Here is an 18,817-nt window from a genome sequence, read left to right as displayed (position 1 = left end):
AATGGGTTTTAAATCCTTTAGGTACAAAAGGAAGTTTTCAAAGCAACTTCAGAATATGTTTTCTTGTTAAAACTACATCATCATCAATAAATGCATTTTTTTAATTTAAAGTGATACAAGTTTTTACATTTATAGGTTGAAATGTTAATCCTAAAATCTTAACTCACATTTATAATTATTTCTATTCCAAAAATAGGTCAAATTCTCTAACAGTATTTCATTTACTTCAGAGAAGTTCTGTCTATTTTCAGCACCAGAAAACTGAACTGTGTTTTTTTCCTTTTCACTAACTAGTAGGAAGAATCTGATGCAAATGCAAACCAAAAAAACATCAAAACTGCATTGTCTTTTCCAGCTGCATTACCTTTTTGCTTTTTTGCTGCTTTGCCTTTTTCAACATGGTAGATTAAGAAGTGTGCTGCAGTTGCAATCTAATGACCTGATTCCTTTATAACTAGAACACTCACAACTCCCACTGAAGTCAGCTGCCACAATTTGACGTTTATGAGAAACTGTGGCACTGGTCTCTACGTTAAATTACAACAAGGGCCAAATTCTGCCCCGGGATGTATGTGCACAGCTCTCATTGTTATTTATGCAATTTAAGGGCTGAATCTGACTGCAAGGCAGACACCTACTTCCACTGTCAATGGGATTGACTAATTGCAGCAGGATTGCGATCTTTTTAGATGTTATCAGAAGTCCCTGGATAGTTGACATTTTTCTTAAAGCTCCAGCTCTAGGCCTCATAGGTGCAGAGAAAAGCTTAAAAGCATCTTTCAAATGCTTTGTAAAAACACAGGAAACAGAAGGAATCTAACCTTTATCCATTTAATTATTTATCATCATTTTCAGAGAAGGTCTAATATTTTAACTCTGTGTCCTAATCCAATCAGGTTTTCATAGCTTTTTACAAACAGCTATGAAAGGAAGGGGACTCCTGAAGGACTCTTAATGCTGGGGATGCTGAAAAAGCACTATACCAGGCAGCAGGCACGTGGTAAGTAAACTAATAATTTTTAGTTGCTGAAAGTCACAATTACACTAAATTACAATAAATAGCACGAATTAATACATTCACTACATTTGGAAAAAACTAGTAAAGACCTTACATGGATTAGGGCAGGGGTGACAACCTATGACCATGGGCTGGATCTGGCCCACACAGCCTTTGGATCTGGCCTGAGGAGTTGTGCCTTTTGGCAGTGGGAGGCTCTCCTTGTACCTGGGCCCCTAGCAGAAAGGGAACTCTGACCATGCTATGGCACAAGCTGTGGCAGAGGGGGGCTTTCACTATACCAAGGTGGGGAGAAGTGGCGGTTGTAGCTGAGTCCTAATGTCCACCTGTTCCTGAATCAAGCTGGGTCATTCTGGTCCACCACTGGAAACTGTTGCTGACCTCAGGATTAGGGAACAGAGTTAAAATACTGGACCTTTCAATATTACATATCAAAATTATGATACATAATAACATATAAGTTCTGCATTATTAGGTACAATTCTTGAGCCTGACTCTCACAGGTTTAACAAAGCTATAACTCTACACTGATGGCATTGCTCTTGATTTATGCAACTGTGAGGCAAGAGAATGGGATCACAATTAGGAGACTATTACTGATGCCTAGGTTGACTACCAGCTGGGAAAGCTGGATCTAGGGTTTTTTTTTTAAATGTCTAATTAAAAACCCGCTTTATCTTTGTCTGTTTTCCTCTCTAACTTCTATACATCACCTGCCTTTTTTGGAGCAGGCATGTTCTCTTGTGTGCTGATTCCTGGTTTGTCTCTTGTTTCTCTTGTCTGCAACACTTTGCACAGTGGAGTGTAGAGCCTAACTGAGGCCTGGGGACACTACTATACAAATACTGAATTAAACAACAACAATTGAATCAGCTTCCTTATGTGGAGAGATAAATTTTGGCTCTATAATAGCCTAAGCAAAATGTATATGTACTTATAATGTGCACAGATGGGCAAAAGGCAAATGAATGAGTTTGTGGCTTGTAACATTCCTACCACTAACCTTCTGAGGAACAAGTTTGTTGATCTAAATCTAGCTGACATTTGGAGGGAATTCTTTTCTTTTCATAAGAATGTTTTTTTTTTTATTTGAGTTGACATCACTTGTATGGAAGAATCATTTACATCTTCATAGATTTTTTTTTACTGTGCATGATATCTTTAAATGTGATATGGGGATGGGGGGAGGGCAAAGAAGGGAGAGAAGGTACAGTATATCCTTTGTGCGTGACACATTTGGCAGGTTGTCCCATCTGGCAAGCATTCTAGTATGTGGAAGATAGTTTGTCACTCCAAATCCCCCGATTCATGAGGAGGCTAGGTTCTCCTTGCAGAGATATTTCACAGTTAATGATACAGGAGGTGTGGGAGAGACTGTTCTTTGAAGATTGTGAAGGCCATAATCAAAGAAGAAATAATTGGTCTTGGATCTTCTATTAAATAACAAAGATTAAAAATTACAAAAATTCTTGAAAGGAAGACATTTAGCTACAGCATTAAGATATGAGAACTAACTGCCCACTACTTTGTAAAATTTTATTTTGGTGGGGTGAAGGTGAAATGGGAAAACTTTAATTTCCTTAATTAAACTGAACAAATGTACATTTTTTTTTGCATTAAGTAAGGGACCATGCTGACAGAAGCTTGGCATAGCAACCAAAACAAAAAGTATACAGAGACAAATTAATCAAATCAAACATCAAAAAGGGATACAAAATAAATTGGCTGGTATTCAGAAAACACTTGTTATGTTTAAAAGCCACTCCATTTGCCCACAACATGTGAAATAGAGAAATTAGTCGATGATTCCTTGATCTGTACCTAAGGATAGGGAGGTCACCTCCCTATATTGTCTGATTTCATATGTATGAGATTAAATGGCTTGATAGCTACTCAGGAAGTGCTACAAGCATTGCTGCTATAGCTGAAACAACAAAGCTCTAAGCCCAAATTAATTCAGCATGCCTTTTTGTAAAATACTCCAATCAAGCCTGAATCTGTTCCACATCTATTACAAGTTTGTTGCATCACTTTTTGGTTAACCTGTATACAGTTGTAAGTAAGGTTTATCAAATTTACCAATAACTTTCTAAGTAATGCCTTGAAGAAGTACATGTCTGGGGCAAGATAGTTCTGAGTAAGCGCACTAGTTTTGGCTGGGAAAAGAGAGCCCTGCCTTAGAGGAAACAGAACAGTTTGGTAGTCAGAAGTGGAAATTCTACAGAGGAGACATTGCAGACTCATAGTCTTAAATAAGTACAATGCAGATCAACTCTGCCTTTCTAAATTCCTTTGGGGGCTCTTGCCCTAGGGTTATGAGCAGTCTATATGGAGGTCAAAGAAGTGCAAGCTTTGACAATAGTTTAAGCATGTTACTAAGGTGGCAAAATCATCTTTTGCTTTTTAACAGATTGCCCAAATTAAAAATCAAGGACAGGTCTGCTCTTGCTGTTGTTTGAAAACCTTTTAATTAGAGGGACTATCACCATAGAATAAACTTTGGTTCCTGATTGTGGCTTAGTTTTTGATGGTCCAAAATTTCCAGTCAGGCTGTAAATCTCTGCTTTTATACAGAAAGTAGAGGTTGCTGACTTTATTGAACCTGTTTTCTGTACATATTCATCCTGCTTATTTTCAGTTCCTGCTTCATTTTAATATTTTTTTCCTATTTGTAAATCTCTAGGATAATTGTGATTTGTGTTTGTAATGTTTTTCAAGATGTTTACAGTCTAAAAAGTTATTACCTACTGAGACTACATTGTGTCGTTGCCATTACTTGCAGAAATTCTGCTTAACTGCAAAGCAAAGAACTTTTGAAGGTGTACAGCAATTATAATTGTATAGAATTCCCTCTCTCTCAACATAGAGCTAGAAGGCAATACATCATATTGTGCATGCAGCTAGTGAAACACTATTATCGCGCTTTGGTATAATAGTCACTACTCTAATAAACTACCTGACCATGTACACCTCATTTGGAAAATTCATCTACAGTGGTATAAAAGACCCAGTAGGTTATCTAGTCCATCTCTCCTCAGCCAATGCAGGATTGTTCCCAATAGTACAATTCTGGTATTTTTATTCCTTCTAAGTTTTAAATGTTACAAGTGACAGAGCTTCTACCACCTCCCCTGGGATACTATTAGACATCCTAATAGAGCTCACTGTCAGATAGGTTTCCTTGCTATTCAGCCTAATTTTTCCTTCCCTTAGTTTCTTCCCATTATTATTAATTATATCCCTAGATACAGCACTGAAAGTTTTCCCTCCTACCCTAGAAAAAACTGTTCACCTTTGTCCCCAGTTTGTCAATGCTTCACCTAGATACATAGTAAGCATTTAACTTTTAATTTTTCTCCTGTACATACAAACCTTTGAGCTCTCTTAAAACAAATTACCAGATGTTTCTATATATGTCTATATTTGACAGAAAATGTTTAGGAAGCAAGAGGCTCATTACTGAAATGAATATTTCAAGTCTGGTCATACTAGAGCCTTTTCTTTCTCACCCTCTACAATACAATTTAGTGCATTTGAAATCCCAAATTGTAGTGACCATTTACATTAGACACGTTACCTATCAAACACGCATCTAACTGGTTGCCCATCATGAATCCTGTGAATTTCTTCCACGTTATTATCTCTCAGGTTTCTTTTGAATATTTGCGTTTCAGAATGGTTTGCATTTTGCCTATTTACAATTCTATTAATGACTTGTTTAGTCCCTTGTCCAGATCATGAACAATGTTAAATAAAAACATGACTACAACTTAGCCCTGTGGTGCTCTTCTGGGTATCTTCTCCAAATCTAATATTTTCCTTAGTTCATAGTCTCATGGCAAATTTTCAGGCCACTTGAAAGTGTTTTTTGACTAAGCCAATTTAATTTCAGACAAGAAATAGGAAAGAGCATCTCGAAGTGGTAATAAAGACTGCAGATGAGCAAGAAGGTCATGAAGCCTGTTATTTCTATAAATTCTCTAATACAGGCACCGTGTGCTTAGTTGCTATTTTTCTTTAGCCCCCACACCACTGAATTTGCTTCTATTTTGGGGGAAGAGTAGAAAAATGCCATGTTTCGTTGGCAATTAGGAGCTGGTTTGACGGACAAAAGTGTGTGTGGGGGAGAGGGGAGTAGAAGGAGATGTGGCTTGAGGGAAACTGAAGAAAACCCTACCAAGATGTGTATCTGTGATATTTAGCCTGTGTTGTACCTGTCCATAACTGTTTCTCTGAACCATTTCAGGCTCCACTCTGACCACCCATACAAGAAAATAAGGGAGTGATTTACATAATCTAAGTTCTCTTCCACAGGCTACATCCAGCACGAACAACTAGGAAGAGAAGCAAGCAAGTACAGGACTACTGCTGTCCCTCCCACCTTATTTTCCTCAGGCAGCAGGGTGGAAAGAGGCAGTGAAAAGTGACTTTCAATCACAATGTGGTCCCTGCTTTACATCAGACTATGTCAAAGTGCCATTACATTTTAAAATTTCTAAAGCATGCTTTCTCATTTGTTTGTTAAAAAAAACTGAAGGGTCCTGTTCCTAATTTTGCTCTTTGGGCTTTACTATGTAATCAGAAATAATTTACAACAACAATGATTCATTTTTGAATGAGGAAGGGGCTGGACCCTTTGCATTCCCATTTGTATCCGGTTCTAATAAGTCATTATGATGAAATACATTTCAAACGATGTGTTGTACGAGTATCATATCACTGACCAGCTAGTGCCCTGAGGGTACATTTGATATCTGAGGTCTTTGAATAAGAGGCCTTATGCACACTTACTCACTCCTGTTAGACTCTTACCACTTTGTAGCAACTTAAAATCCACAAGTGTTCTCCTAACTTTGTTTCTGCAGATAAGGTTAGCCTCTTTGAACAGAAAAGCCCATTAATCTAGAAGTCCCATAGGAGTGGAGCAAAATCTTGTTTATCATATGTCACCTAGTAGATCCGCGATCATGGATGAGTGAAAATATTTTATATTATATTAAAACTTGTTTCAGGTCTTGCCATCAGAGACTACTATCATCAGAAGTGGCTGTGTAAGAACTACTAGAACTCTGGTACAATATTAAAAATGAAATATACTATATAGGTATTCCATAAATCAGGGGTTTTCAACCTTTTTAAATCAAAGTGCTTCTGGCGGCTGGAGCAATGGGTGGTGCGCAGCCAGATGCGGAGAAGGGGGATGGAGCGTGGATGGATGCAGAGCAGGATGGTGTATGGGGAGACTGTGAGAAAGGAAGCAAAAGCCCCTCCCCTTAACTCAACCCAGGCCCCCTCCCAAATGTGCCCCGATACTTACCACAGGGACAGCAAACAGCTGTAGCTGGTGAGAGACTCCGGGGCAGAGAGAACAAGCTTAGCAGTTCCGGAGCTGCCTGAGCCTGTAAATCAGCAGGAGCAGGGGGCATGGACTCAAAGAGGAGTGGGCTGCTCAAAAAGCAGCTGAAGACTCAGCTGCAGGGAGGGGAGAAGGACTGAACACCAGCGGTGAGACCAGGTGAGTGCAAGCCCCGAGGATGGGGGCAAGAAGATGGGCACCTGCAGAGGGACACTGGCAAGGGAGCTGGGGAATTCAAGCCCTGGGGGCAGAGGGATCTCAGGGAGCTCCACCAGAGAGAAGCAGCTCTCTGGGACACCACAAAGGAGAGCTGAGGCCCCAACAGGGAGCCCAAGTGCTGTGGCGGGGAGCAGCAGAGGGACTGCTGACACCCCCAGGCAGCACAACAGGGAGAGAGACATGGAGGGACATGGAACCCAGTACAGGAGGGAAGGGCAACACCAGCTAGTGGGACAGACAGGCCTGAGGGGGAAAGGGACGCAGGCCCAAGGGAGACTTCCCAGAGAGGGCCACCAGAGGCATGGTACAAGGCTGCCGCCCCTCCCAGACACCTATTAGGCAAAGAGGGACAGAAGAGTCCTCAGCAAGACCAAGGGGGCCATCAGCGAATGCTGACCTTTTAAGTTTGGTTTTATTCCTGAGTTATGGTTAACCCCAGACTGGGGTATGTTTGGTTGCCAAGGCCACAGTCTGAAGACGAAGGATGGCCTCTGGAGAGCTGACGGCCAGAAAGCCCTGACCCTTGGAGGTAGGCGGTGTGGATGAGACGAGAACATCCAAGAGTAAGGCCTGTGGAAAGCAGAGTCTGCCCTGACTGTGGATGTGCTAAGGGTCGGGTAAAGTGGAGGTTTGGCGCCCCACAAAGAAACCCAGGGCTGAGAGCCCCACGGGCAACCTACTGGGAACTGCTTCCCAAGAAGAAAATAAAACATCAAAGACGTGGCAGGAAAGTAGGTGCAGCAACTGAACCATCTAAGTGGTGCTGAATTTGGATCTTACCCTGACGTCGCTGGGGGGCAAGGCACCAGCCAAGGAGGGGCCAAAGCCCCTATAACACCTATCAGTGACACAGATATAGAGTGGGCAGGCAGGGATGGTGCGCGGGTGGGTGAGCAGCCGCATCCTAGAAGCAGGGCCAGGGCGGGGTGGGAAAGCTCACTGGGCTGGAGTGAAGGCAGCAGCACCCCTCTGTGGAGCAGGCAAGCTCATCAGGCTGGTGGGTGGCAGTGGTGGCCACTGCGTGCAAGGTTCCCCACCCCACAGAGGGGTGCCACTGCCCTTGCCCCGCCCCGGCCCTGCTCTTGGGAGTGGTAGCTCCATCCCCCACCCACCCGCATGTACCCGCTGGGACCAGTCTGCATACCCCCAGTTGACAACCCTGCCATGAAGAGTTGTTCAAAAAAAGTTTTTGTTGCATTTTGTTTTATTGTCTTCCCACAACCAGTCTGATTTCTGAAAGAATGACCCCCACTCCTTCCCTCCACCCTAAGATCTAGGAACAGAATTTCTAACTCAGCTACTATGTTTCCAGGTTGTCAATAATAATACTTGGCATTAAACTATGGGCCTTCATCTTTATTTTGGCTTAAACTGACAATTCAGTACTGCTTCTTGCATTAAAAGACATCTTTGCAACCAAACTATAAGCAACTAGTTCTAGCAAACTATTTCTCCTAAAATTACTACAAAACTGACAGAACCAGAATGTAGTCCTGAAAGAAGGCTGCAAACCTAAAAAACACCTGTAAAATTCCTAGTTTTACCTGGTTTGTCTTGTGTAGAAGCAGATTTGATCAAAAAAGAGAAAAGAAAACACTAAGTCAGGTTAGAGAATCTCTCCTCCCAGCTCGTCTCCTATCTCTTGAATTATTCTTCATCTTATAGCAATGTCCAGAATTTTCTGTCTCTTATGAGCCAGTTCAGCATTCTTTCTAAAATAATTCTTTTGAAGGAAGAATATTGAGGTGCTTTAAGAATTGCTTTCCTGGGGAACAGCAAGTTACTCTGATCTGCACAGAGAAGCTAGTTTAATGGTAGAACAGTCTGTGAAGCAAGCTGCTCTCTGGAGGAAGGGAGCAATAAAAGTCAGAATAAATCTGTCGCATTACTTGAAGGGATACTGCCAAGATCAAGGGCCCTAAACTTTAAACTCCCTCCTTCTGAAATTTATATCTATAAACATGTCTTTTTTAGAGAACTAAAATTAAGCTTGTCAGTACAGGTCTGCAATAACGTTAAAACTTTAGCTGAGCTGCGATTTTAAAATGGAGCAACACTTACTCGGTACAGCAATACATTTCTTATATTTGGAGAACACAGGGTAAACGATGCTTTGGTACTAAAACAAGACTTAAATAAAAAATGTAAAAATTGATTTAATCAAAGATTTCATTTTCTCATTTCTTTTTTTAAAACTATTTTCCTGAATAAAAAGCTAATTCCCTCGAGTTTATCAAACAGACAGATCCATTTCAAAGCTCAGATTTATATATTACTGAATACTTAATCAGATTCTTTATATTTTTTAGATCTGCTATGCTGGTAGAAATGAACCTGGACAAAAACCATTAAAACCAGCTGTTAGTATATTTCTGAGCTGACTGAAAATAAAGGCACTTTAAAGTTGCTGATACATGTAAATTCAATATAACAGAATGCAGTCAAACAATAAAAGCATATTCAGTCAGCACCTTTCATCCTAAATACTCCCAAAGTGCTTTTTTTTTTTCAGACAGTATACATATAAGGATAACTCACCCAACAAAACGTGGCAGCTGTTCTGCACCAGCAACATTACACAACAGGGGTTTTGCTCTTTTGTGTATGCATGCATGCAGGTTTAAAGGAAGAGTAGTGCAGTTGAAGGGCGGTGCAGCTGAAAGTGGAGAGGGTGTATTAGTTAAGAAGAATGTATTATTCAAATTGAAATGTGCCCAGGAAGCCAGGAGTAAATGCCCTCATGAAAAGTTTCACTAAAAAAAAAGAATTGTAATAAAAATAACGGTATGAGCATTTACAAGTCATGACAATGAGAAGCATACTGGATATGAAAAATTCTGAAGGAAAGTGAACCAATAAATGGATGGAATTTGTGGATGGCGACACAGACATTTTGTGATTTGCAGACTCTGCCGTTATCTGCTCTGCAGGTACAGGAAGAATACTTTTTCAAGTCCGGACTAAACTTTAATTCTGGAAGACTAACAAGAGATGAAGAAACTAACCAGCAGCTATTCCTTTTCCAGGTTCTGAACCAACAGGTAGCAGGTAGAAACATCACGTTCTTACAGACTTATACTGCTTTCATTTTCTGTTGGTGGAGCTGTGCTAACAGGATAATTCTTTTCTTTTTAAAAGACACATGGCAAATTTTATGACTATCGTATAATCTACATTTAAATCAACAGCACAAAATTATAACATCTAGGTTCTAAGGTTGTCTTGTCAGGTCTCAGTTTGAGAACACAGTGAAAAATAATTCTCTATTTTACCACAGCAGCCAGAACTATTAAAATTTAGTTAATTTGTTTAATCTCTGTGAAGGTGGAAAAGGTTTCCCTGTTCATTCCTAGCCCTTGCTAAATACAGTAACCATTTTTAATGACATCTTAAGTCAGGACTGTCCAACAGGTGGCCTGAGAGCCACCTGGGACCTATGAGGGGGAGTTAATCTATGGCCATAAGCTCCCACCCAGCTCTTGCTCCCCCGCATTACTTATGCTGCTTTAGCAGTTAGGGTCTCAGGGCCCTCCTCTGGCTTCCACTTCCTGCTCTCACTCAGTGGGGTAGGGAGGAATGAGGTAGCCAGCAGTGCAGATTGGGATATCCACACAGAATATGCAGCAGGGAGGCCTGTAGCCAGGAAGCTGAGGGGTAGCAAACTGCACAATATGGTGCAGTGGGAGAGAAGAGAGAGAGAGGGGCAAGGGAGGTGGGGGAAGGTAGAAAAGAGGATGCCCACATGATATCTGGCCTGGGGATCCTGTGGTTCCTGCTGATGCAGCCCTTGCTGCTCCAGCTTACAAGCCATGCAGCTGTCAGTCACTTAGAACACTTGTCCTAAGTGAAGACGCAGACTTAAAAAAGTTTTCAGGTAGGAAAAATTGAAAAACAGTGAAGATCAGGCAAGAAAAGCAGCCTGTGAACAGCATCTGGTTTACATTAGGGCCAATCTAAAGTCTTCTCAAACCTTTAGCACTTCATAAGTAAACAGCAGCCTTGCTTATGTTGTCCTGCTGAGACAACAGAACAACTCTAGATCGGGGGTCGGTAGGCAACTCTGTAGGGCAGCGGGGCTGGGTGCTTGTGACTTAGCTGCAGCCACAGGCTGATGTCCCATGTCGGCCACAATCGTTTGGTGCTCTGATCCTTTCCCTGATCTGTGCCTCCCTCTGCTTACCAGGTGCTGGTGCAAGCTACTCCAAATGCTAAAAGGGACCAGGAAATTTGACAGCAAAGGCACAAAGCAGGAGGCTTTAAGTGGCCACTTTAAAATGGCTCCTTTAAATTGCTTCTTTAAGGCAGCTCTTAAGTCAGTGTGCCATCCCCACCCCCAGTCAGACCTTTGGAGGCTGGATACAGCCCATGTGCCAAAGTTGTCGACCCCCATTCTTGGCAGTTGTGGATGGGACCTACTTAATTTTATTTGTGGTGGAGTTGGTTGTAAATTCAACAGATATTTTCTTGACTTTCACACAACGAGGCTGGGGAGAAACTTTCAAAGCTTGGAAAAGTGGGGGTAGTTTGTCTCCTAAAACCACAGGAATATTGGCAATCTCATATGCTTTCTAAGGTATGAAAAATCCTTGTAAAATTTAAAGTAGTCAGAGTACTCTCTCTTCTTCCCTACCCCAAAACAAACCTCTTAAGAATCACAAATAATGTTGCTTACTCGTGAGTTTCCGTTCCCGAGAGCTCTTTTAAGTTAGCAAGAAAATGACTGAAAGGACCTGCAGGTTTGCTGGAAGCTCAGCCATGAGAGAACACTGAGACATTTACTAAGAAATCTGAGCAGGAAATCTGGTTATGGTGGTACTCTAATTCTGGTTTGTGAGGGTAGGACAGTGAATTTCTTTATTAGCATCTAGGGAGAGAGATGATACCCGCTTCCTATCAGTGTGCCAACATACAAGGATGCCCATACAAAAGTTTAATGGATAGTATTGTTGTACTGTTAAAAGTTACAGTCAACTAAGGCAAGTCAGATAAATTAAAATTGAGGACTCAATTCTGGAAAACACTTGAGCATACACTGCACACTTAGCTTTAAAGTCAGTGGGAATTAGGTACATAAAGTTAAGCATGCATTTAAACACTTTGCTGAACAGAAATATTTTGCTGAACTGGCATTCTATTCCTCTGAACATGTTAAAGGCGATTTCATTCTGCTGTTCCCTCTTTCCTTTTCTTTCAATTTAATATTACACACAAGTTTCATTTGTGTGCCATTTCCCCAATTTCTACTGTACATAGTGAATGAATAAGGTTGTACCCTTTACATGCCCCCACAGTATTCCTGACTTGAACTCATTACATCATGGTTTGATTTCACTCATTTTCTCCTTCAGTAAATGTTCAGTCTCTCACTCCTATGCAGGACAATGTTTAAATAATCTCTAGTATTCAACAGAACTTTTGTTATAAATTCTTCAATAGCAATGGCTGTACAATGACCTTGTGCTGAATCAGTATCAGAAGATACTGATTCCAACTAGAATTGACATTTTATTTTCAAAAATTGGGGAAAATCATCACAATTTACTGACTTAGCTCTTGCCATGGATGGCTGCAAACCCAAATGCAACTCCTCAAACACATGTATACGTAATAAAAAAACAAACAAACCAGACAGATCAACATAAAACCTCCCAATCTTTATGAGATGAGATGGCAACATTTACATTTTGGTCTGCCAGCCATGATTACTCCTTTTAAAAGTAATGAAAAAACTGTAGGCTACTACCCAACAATCCTATCATCAAGACAAAAAAATGCTTCAAAGATTTAGGAGCAGATTCTCTTCCACCTTTATGACATAAATGGATGTAAGCACTTAAGGTTGATTCTACTGCACCCTGCTGAAACCTCTGAAAACCCATATTGCATCCACACACCATCATCTGGCTGTAAGGACAGTCATATAGGCCAGGTACAGACATTACACTTTTACTGGTATAAGTGATTAGTTCTATACCTGTAACAGGACAGAAGTTTGGCATACAGACTAGTTTAAAAATGGTGTAACCCAGTCTAAGACCCTCCCTGCCTTCAAATGGTGAATGTGTGTTCTGTTCACTACTGATCTAAGCTACGTCGTTAATAGACCACTGTGTAACTTAGATCGATTCTGCCTTGGGCTTTTTGCATGTGTATACGTTGCGCTATTTTATGAAAGAAGGTAGGTTTGGTTTAGTGTGCAGAGCTTTCACTGAGCACTGGATTTCCAGCAAGTTTTGTATTTCAGCAGGATCAAACTGCCTGTTCTGCTGCCCTGCCAAGTCGGGCAATGTTTCACAGAGATGAAAAAGTGAATGAGAAAGGCAAACCTTCATAAAAATCTCTTGTCATTTCTGCGAGCCCAGAGATTACGACCCTATTATATTTTTGTAACTGCAGAGCTCTTAATTGATTAAATGTTGAGCAAGTCTTCATACCTTACCTTGGATGGCAACCAAGTGACATGACCCCAGAATTACAAATAAGTGCACAGAGAGGTTGCACAGGTCACTTCAGTCAGAGCTAAAAGTACAATTCTATACAATGCCTTAAGTTTGGGTGGCCAACCTCATGCACAGTTTAATGGACCAATTTTCAGCAAGCACTGAGTATCTGCATTCTGCAAATCCTATCTTTTCTCAAATCTGCAGTTGAGCACTCAAAGTGGAGTGGGTGGGGGGGGGGGGGGGAGAGAAGAATCCCAGTTACTTTTCAAAACTCCCATCTAAGAAAAAGTCAATCCTATCACTCAGCTAGTCTTCCCAAAAGAATATGCCTGACTATCTTGTTTCTAGCCAGCTACTGGTTTAACCATTAGACCATGAAACCCTCATAGCTAGGAACAGAACATAATATTCCAGATCTCTATTATCCAATTGCTGTCTAGGAAGTGTCTGTGATTCCCTGGTAAACTGTGTTTCAAGTTCCCGTCTAGTGGATAGACCACACAGAACAGTTACTCCTTAAGTCTGTCCTGCTAAGAAATGAAAAAGCCCAATTTCAAGCCCAGTTGACAACTTACTGTACTATCATACACGACAGAAGTTGTTTTTTCAAATTTCTGTTTTAAATTCACACAGTATGATGCAATCCTCCACACTGCATTTAATAGTTAAAGATCACTGTATTTTGTTAAGGCATAATGCACAACCAAGCATCAGTGTTCTGAGTTTTAGTCACTTACCAGGCATTTTGATCGCCTGTTTACACATCTAAAGGACGGGAGGTATGGAATCCTGCATCTCTTAGTTCACTGGTATCGCTAGTGAGAGGCCAAGGTACAGCGCCTGCATGTCTGGAAGGCAGGGATAGTTTCCCCTACCCATCCCCCCAACACAGATTGTATTGCATGGCTGCATAGTTTTCCCATAATAACCTGTCCTTTTGGCTAGGAAAACCACAGTATGTCTAGGATCTTCTGCACTCAGGAAGTACTATAGTAGGATATAATCCCATCATATGCTAAAGCTAAATGTCAAGTCATTTATCCAGCTTTAACCTACTATTTGAAAAGAACCACAATATAGGCTAGTTAGACCTCTTCTGCAAGTTATGGTACACAATATACAATTAGTGGTTACTGCTCTATATGATTACGGCTTCTAAAATAACTTCAATGAACTATTTTCATCTTTATACCGTGATAGGTAACTATCTTCCTTATTTTTGCTTTTGCTTATATAGTCATGTTGAAAGTATGCATATTCACTTAGAAAATTAACAGAAGATAAAAGACTGAATGATTTAAATTTCCTTCACTCTTAACAGGCTGTAACCAGATATAATCAGGCTATTTTGTAACAGGATGTAAAATAAGAGTTTATTCACACTATGGACAAGGCATCTCCTTCTTACCATGACCTGGGATAGAAACTGAAACAGTACCGGTCTGCACTAGATAAGAGCTGGCTGTATAGTCCTCATCTGTGTCAGAGTCCTGAACTGGCTGGATGGCATTAGTACTTAGCAACCACCTCTGGTTGTCATGGAGATTGGGTGATGGAGGAGGGGAATGTAAATGTTCAATAACTGATGGACTAGATGAGGAGGATGGCATGGGAGGACCTATGAAAAAAATAAGAATATTTTAAAATATGGGATAGGATATCACATGAACAATACATAAATTTCTTTGCTATATCACTGAAAGTCATTTATCAAAAATAATAAGAACAGGTGAACAAAGAAATAACATCAGCATGCATTACAAATGTTTAAAAAGCTTAAAAGTTTACACTGCAAGGGGTTGATCATGCCATCACTTGCTATTGCAGGGAATAGTATTTCCTACCATGAAGAATACCACTGAGTGAGAGCATGTGCCAAGTGATTATGAATAGAAACATTTGCTCTACCAGTGTTTGGAAAAGTAAATATTTTCTATTCTTTTAACCTGACGTCTTCATTCATTTATTTTATAAAAACCTTGTAATGGTTGGAGGGCCTAAAAGTTAAGCCTAATGGTTTTGTTTTGCCTTGAAGAAGTGAATAGTTATAGGATGCAAATGCATATATGTTGTGCCTCCCTCCTCTTTGCATGTCTGCTCTGTTCTTGAAGGAAACCAAGCAAAATGAAAGCATTTAAAGTCCAGAATTCCTGTATATCTCAGAGAAAGATTCCTGAATATTAAAAGGCCTTCCTGCTCTTGCGAATCAAGACATACAAACATATACAAGAACAGGGATATGGTAGAAAACATATGCTTGAGCAGAAGCTATTCAGTAATCCAGCACTGTGGATTTGCACTACATGAATAAGTGGGATTTTAGCAGTACAACAAGGATAATATTCCTCCAGAATTCAGGTATTAATTAAAAAGGAAAATTAATATAAACATTTAAAATCCTTGAAATTTTTGGTCTATCAAACTTTGAATCAATCTAGACAAGAGACTGTATTTATTTTAGTGTGTGAATGCACACACATACCACACACTTTCTTTCTCATTCCACATCTGTGGTGCTCCCTATGACAATATTTTTTTTATTTTAGGCATAAACACAGGTAAAGAGAGAAAGCTTAGAGAATTTAATGGATCCATTTGGTACTTAAAAATTAAAACAACTAATGAACAGTTGATTACAGGACTACAGGAACTGTGGTTCTTCAGAATGCTGTAGTTAGTGTGGATAATGCTGTAGGTGCATGTCTCATGTATGCAAGACCAGAGTCTGTCAAGGTATGCATGCTCCTTGTGCCTCCTTATGCTTCCACGAAAGAGGATACAGGTAGAAATAGCCAAAACACTCCCTCAGCTCTTATGATGTGAAGTTTGTGATAGCTGGGGACTCCAAAAGCAGGTATGAGGGATAGGTCATGGTATCCACATCGGCAAGAACTTCTCAAAGAACAATGGTTACTGTACAGTAAGTTATTAAACTTTTTCTTCAAGTATGCATCAGTGCTTTATTGCTAATCAGTATTCCCTTAGATTAGCGGCAATTAAACGTTTCAGTGGCATTGAACAATGTGATTATTCTTCTGCTCTCCCAAACTTGGCATCTGACAACATCTGATTTAAGACAGACAGTGCTCAACAAAGGTTAATGATTTGGGGCCACCTTACAGTTTTCTGGTATGGGTACATTTCTGAAGCAGATATAGGATGGTATTTGTATTCTGTTGGAATGAGCCTTGATGTTCGGAGGGAGAGGTGCAACAGCCAACTAGTGACAGAGTGAAATACTGTTGTCTTATCCATTTTAATGTACTTTGTGAAGAGTTAAGCTGACTTTTGGAACACCTGGCCAGAGCTATAGATTAATGGTTTGGTTTTGCTAATATTCTAAGCCAATTTCTATACACATCTAGGGTGTGTAGCTTCCTTTCTCCCAGTGCAGTGTGTGGCTTCAGGAAGATGACAGATGGATTGGCTTCCTTTTTCAGTCCACCTTGCTCTCATGGAATGTCATGGAGGAGTAAGAGTCAAACTAGCATGAGGCTTGCTTTCTCTCCTAGCTGAATTAATATGGTCTAGAATAAAAACAAATGTTCTTAAGAGTGAAATTTCACAAGGAACACTATAGGAAAGGTTGAATAGAGCCTTGATGAGCAGAACAAATATACTCTCTTACGAGTGGGTAAGAGAAACTTGATATTGAGTTGTGAGAAAAAGGAAAACATGAGTGTACAGGCAGATAGCAAGCAGAGTGCTGGGACCTGGATGTAAACAGAACTGAACACAAAGGTCAGCTTAATCAAAGTGCCTTAGTTTGTAAAATACTGAACCTGAAATAAGAACTCCAAATGTGTCTAGACTTTGGATTAATGTGCTAGTCTCATTCTGGGGTCAGCAACCTTTTGGAGTAGTGGTCCACCATTTCCAACCTGTCTGCTGTAATGCTGCAGTGCCAACCTCCAGACATCTCCTGCCACCAGATTGCTGGAGATGTCCTAGCTTTCTGGACTGGATCCAATCACTCAGCAGGCTGGATGCAGACTGCAGGCTATGGGTGGCTGACCGTTCCTCTGGTTGATAATTTTCCTGCTCTGGAATTGCAGAAGCAATTGTCATCATTATTTAAATTTATATCTGTGTAAGAAGCAAAAAGCATTATTTTTAAGCAACCAACAGCTATGAGTAGCTCACAGCTCACAGTATTATGAGATGTCCTGAATGAACATTTACAATAGGTAAGTCAGGTAAAAATTCTCTCATGATCTCATCCATTCAGGAGAAGATCCCTCAAACTGTATACATGTCTCACACAAGGCCATCTTGACCTTCCATGGTTTTGACTAAAAAAACCCCAGGAGTGGCACAGTCCTTTACACATGCACCCCTTCCAGGTGACATTGCTGCTACACTTCCTGATGGGCTTGTCCCAGGAATGAACTGCAGTTAAGTTAAATATGCCCCAATTAACTTAGACACAGGGATGTTACAGGAATAAGTGTTGGCACATTTTGTTTGTCATGTTTCCTAGGTATATGAAGTACGACAATGGATGTGAATGTCTCTGCGATCCTCAGACAAAGGGCTTTCGCCTGAGAAACACAATGTGTCTTTACAGCTTCAATGTTTGGAGCTGTGCATGGCCCCTGCCTGTTCTTGTCTTCCAGCCTCACTGGTGTTCGTGCATGGTGCCAGTTCCGATGATGATATCATCAGAAGGCACAGTCTGCCGGGGTATTAGTACTGGTACCGAGATCAGGTGGCAAAAGCCCCAGTGCCCAGGCAGCTGGCATTGAAACAACTGGTGACAATTTTAGCAGTTTCTTCTCTCCTGCCTCCCTCTTGCTGGTCTTTGGGTTTGATGTGTATCCAATACTTAAACAGATTTTGTTTCAGTCATATGTTCCTAGACTGAGAACTTGTGAGAACTAGAATTTATGAGTTAGAAAAAAATGTATGCACCAAGGGCCTTAAGGTCATGGATCTCCCAGTGAAGAACATGATTTGAAAAGGCAATAATTCTAGCACAGTTTGGTCAGAATTTGAATCCTATGTATTAGTCAGTGTATGCTGCAATGTTTATGGGTCTCTTCTCTCCCCAGTGTGTATCTAGTAGGGAGGGAAGTTAAGAGCATTTTTACATGTGTTCTTGATGCAGCACCGGGAGATTTTAATTAGTGAGCCATGTTAATTAAAAGCACTTGGCGCCACATCAGAAGCACGTGCATCACCGGCACAGCATGCCTCCACACTGAGAAAATGGCGGCAGTGCACTATGAACTAAAGCACATCAAACATGTTTTAGTTTAAATTGTGCCGTCACCATTTTCTCAGCGCAGAGGCATGCAGTGCTGCTGATGCACCTTATACACGAGGCTGCTAAAGTGCATCAATTTACACGTTCCAGCAGACTCAATTAATCGGATCTGTTCTGAGGCACTGGATTTCCAGAGCATCGGACCAAGTTCCTCGCATGTGTTTAGGTGCCCAAGATGACCAACCCTAAGGAAAAGAGAAGGATCAGATTTTTTTTTTTTAAAATCAAGACACTGGTATGTTTCCAACTTGGTGTCATAGGTGGAAATACAGAACAATGAGCAATGGTCTCAAGTTGCTGCAAGAGAAGTTCAAGTTTGATATTAGGAAAAACTCTCTCACTACGAGGGTAGTAAAGCACTGGAACAGGTTACCCAGAAAGGTTGTGGAGTCTCCATGCTTGGAGGCTTTCAAGACCTAGCTAGACAAAGCCTTGGGTGGGATGATCTAGTTGGGGATGGTCCTGCTTTGAGCAGAGGGCTGGAGAAGATGACCTCCTGAGGTCCCTTCCAACCC

At 40.8% G+C, this 18,817-nt stretch overlaps 1 protein-coding gene across 8 annotated transcripts in view; it reads right to left on the bottom strand.

Moving 5' to 3' along the window:
• TENM3 (teneurin transmembrane protein 3) overlaps positions 1 to 18,817 on the bottom strand; it is a 456,764-nt gene that overhangs the window by 232,161 nt on the left and 205,786 nt on the right. For 4 of the 8 annotated variants that reach the window (XM_019534649.1, XM_019534650.1, XM_019534652.1 and 1 more), the window contains one exon: positions 14,445 to 14,654. The exons of 3 other annotated variants lie outside the window; for them this stretch is intronic. In XM_019534649.1, the coding sequence (XP_019390194.1) occupies positions 14,445 to 14,654 (210 nt within the window). The remainder of the gene's footprint in view (positions 1 to 14,444; positions 14,655 to 18,817) is intronic. One more of the 8 variants, XM_019534651.1, reaches the window with a different exon arrangement.

Source organism: Crocodylus porosus, unplaced genomic scaffold (genome assembly GCF_001723895.1).
Source record: "Crocodylus porosus isolate Cpor-Errol unplaced genomic scaffold, CroPor_comp1, whole genome shotgun sequence".
Lineage (NCBI taxonomy): Eukaryota > Metazoa > Chordata > Crocodylia > Crocodylidae > Crocodylus > Crocodylus porosus.
This window is presented reverse-complemented; position numbering and strand designations above follow the sequence as displayed.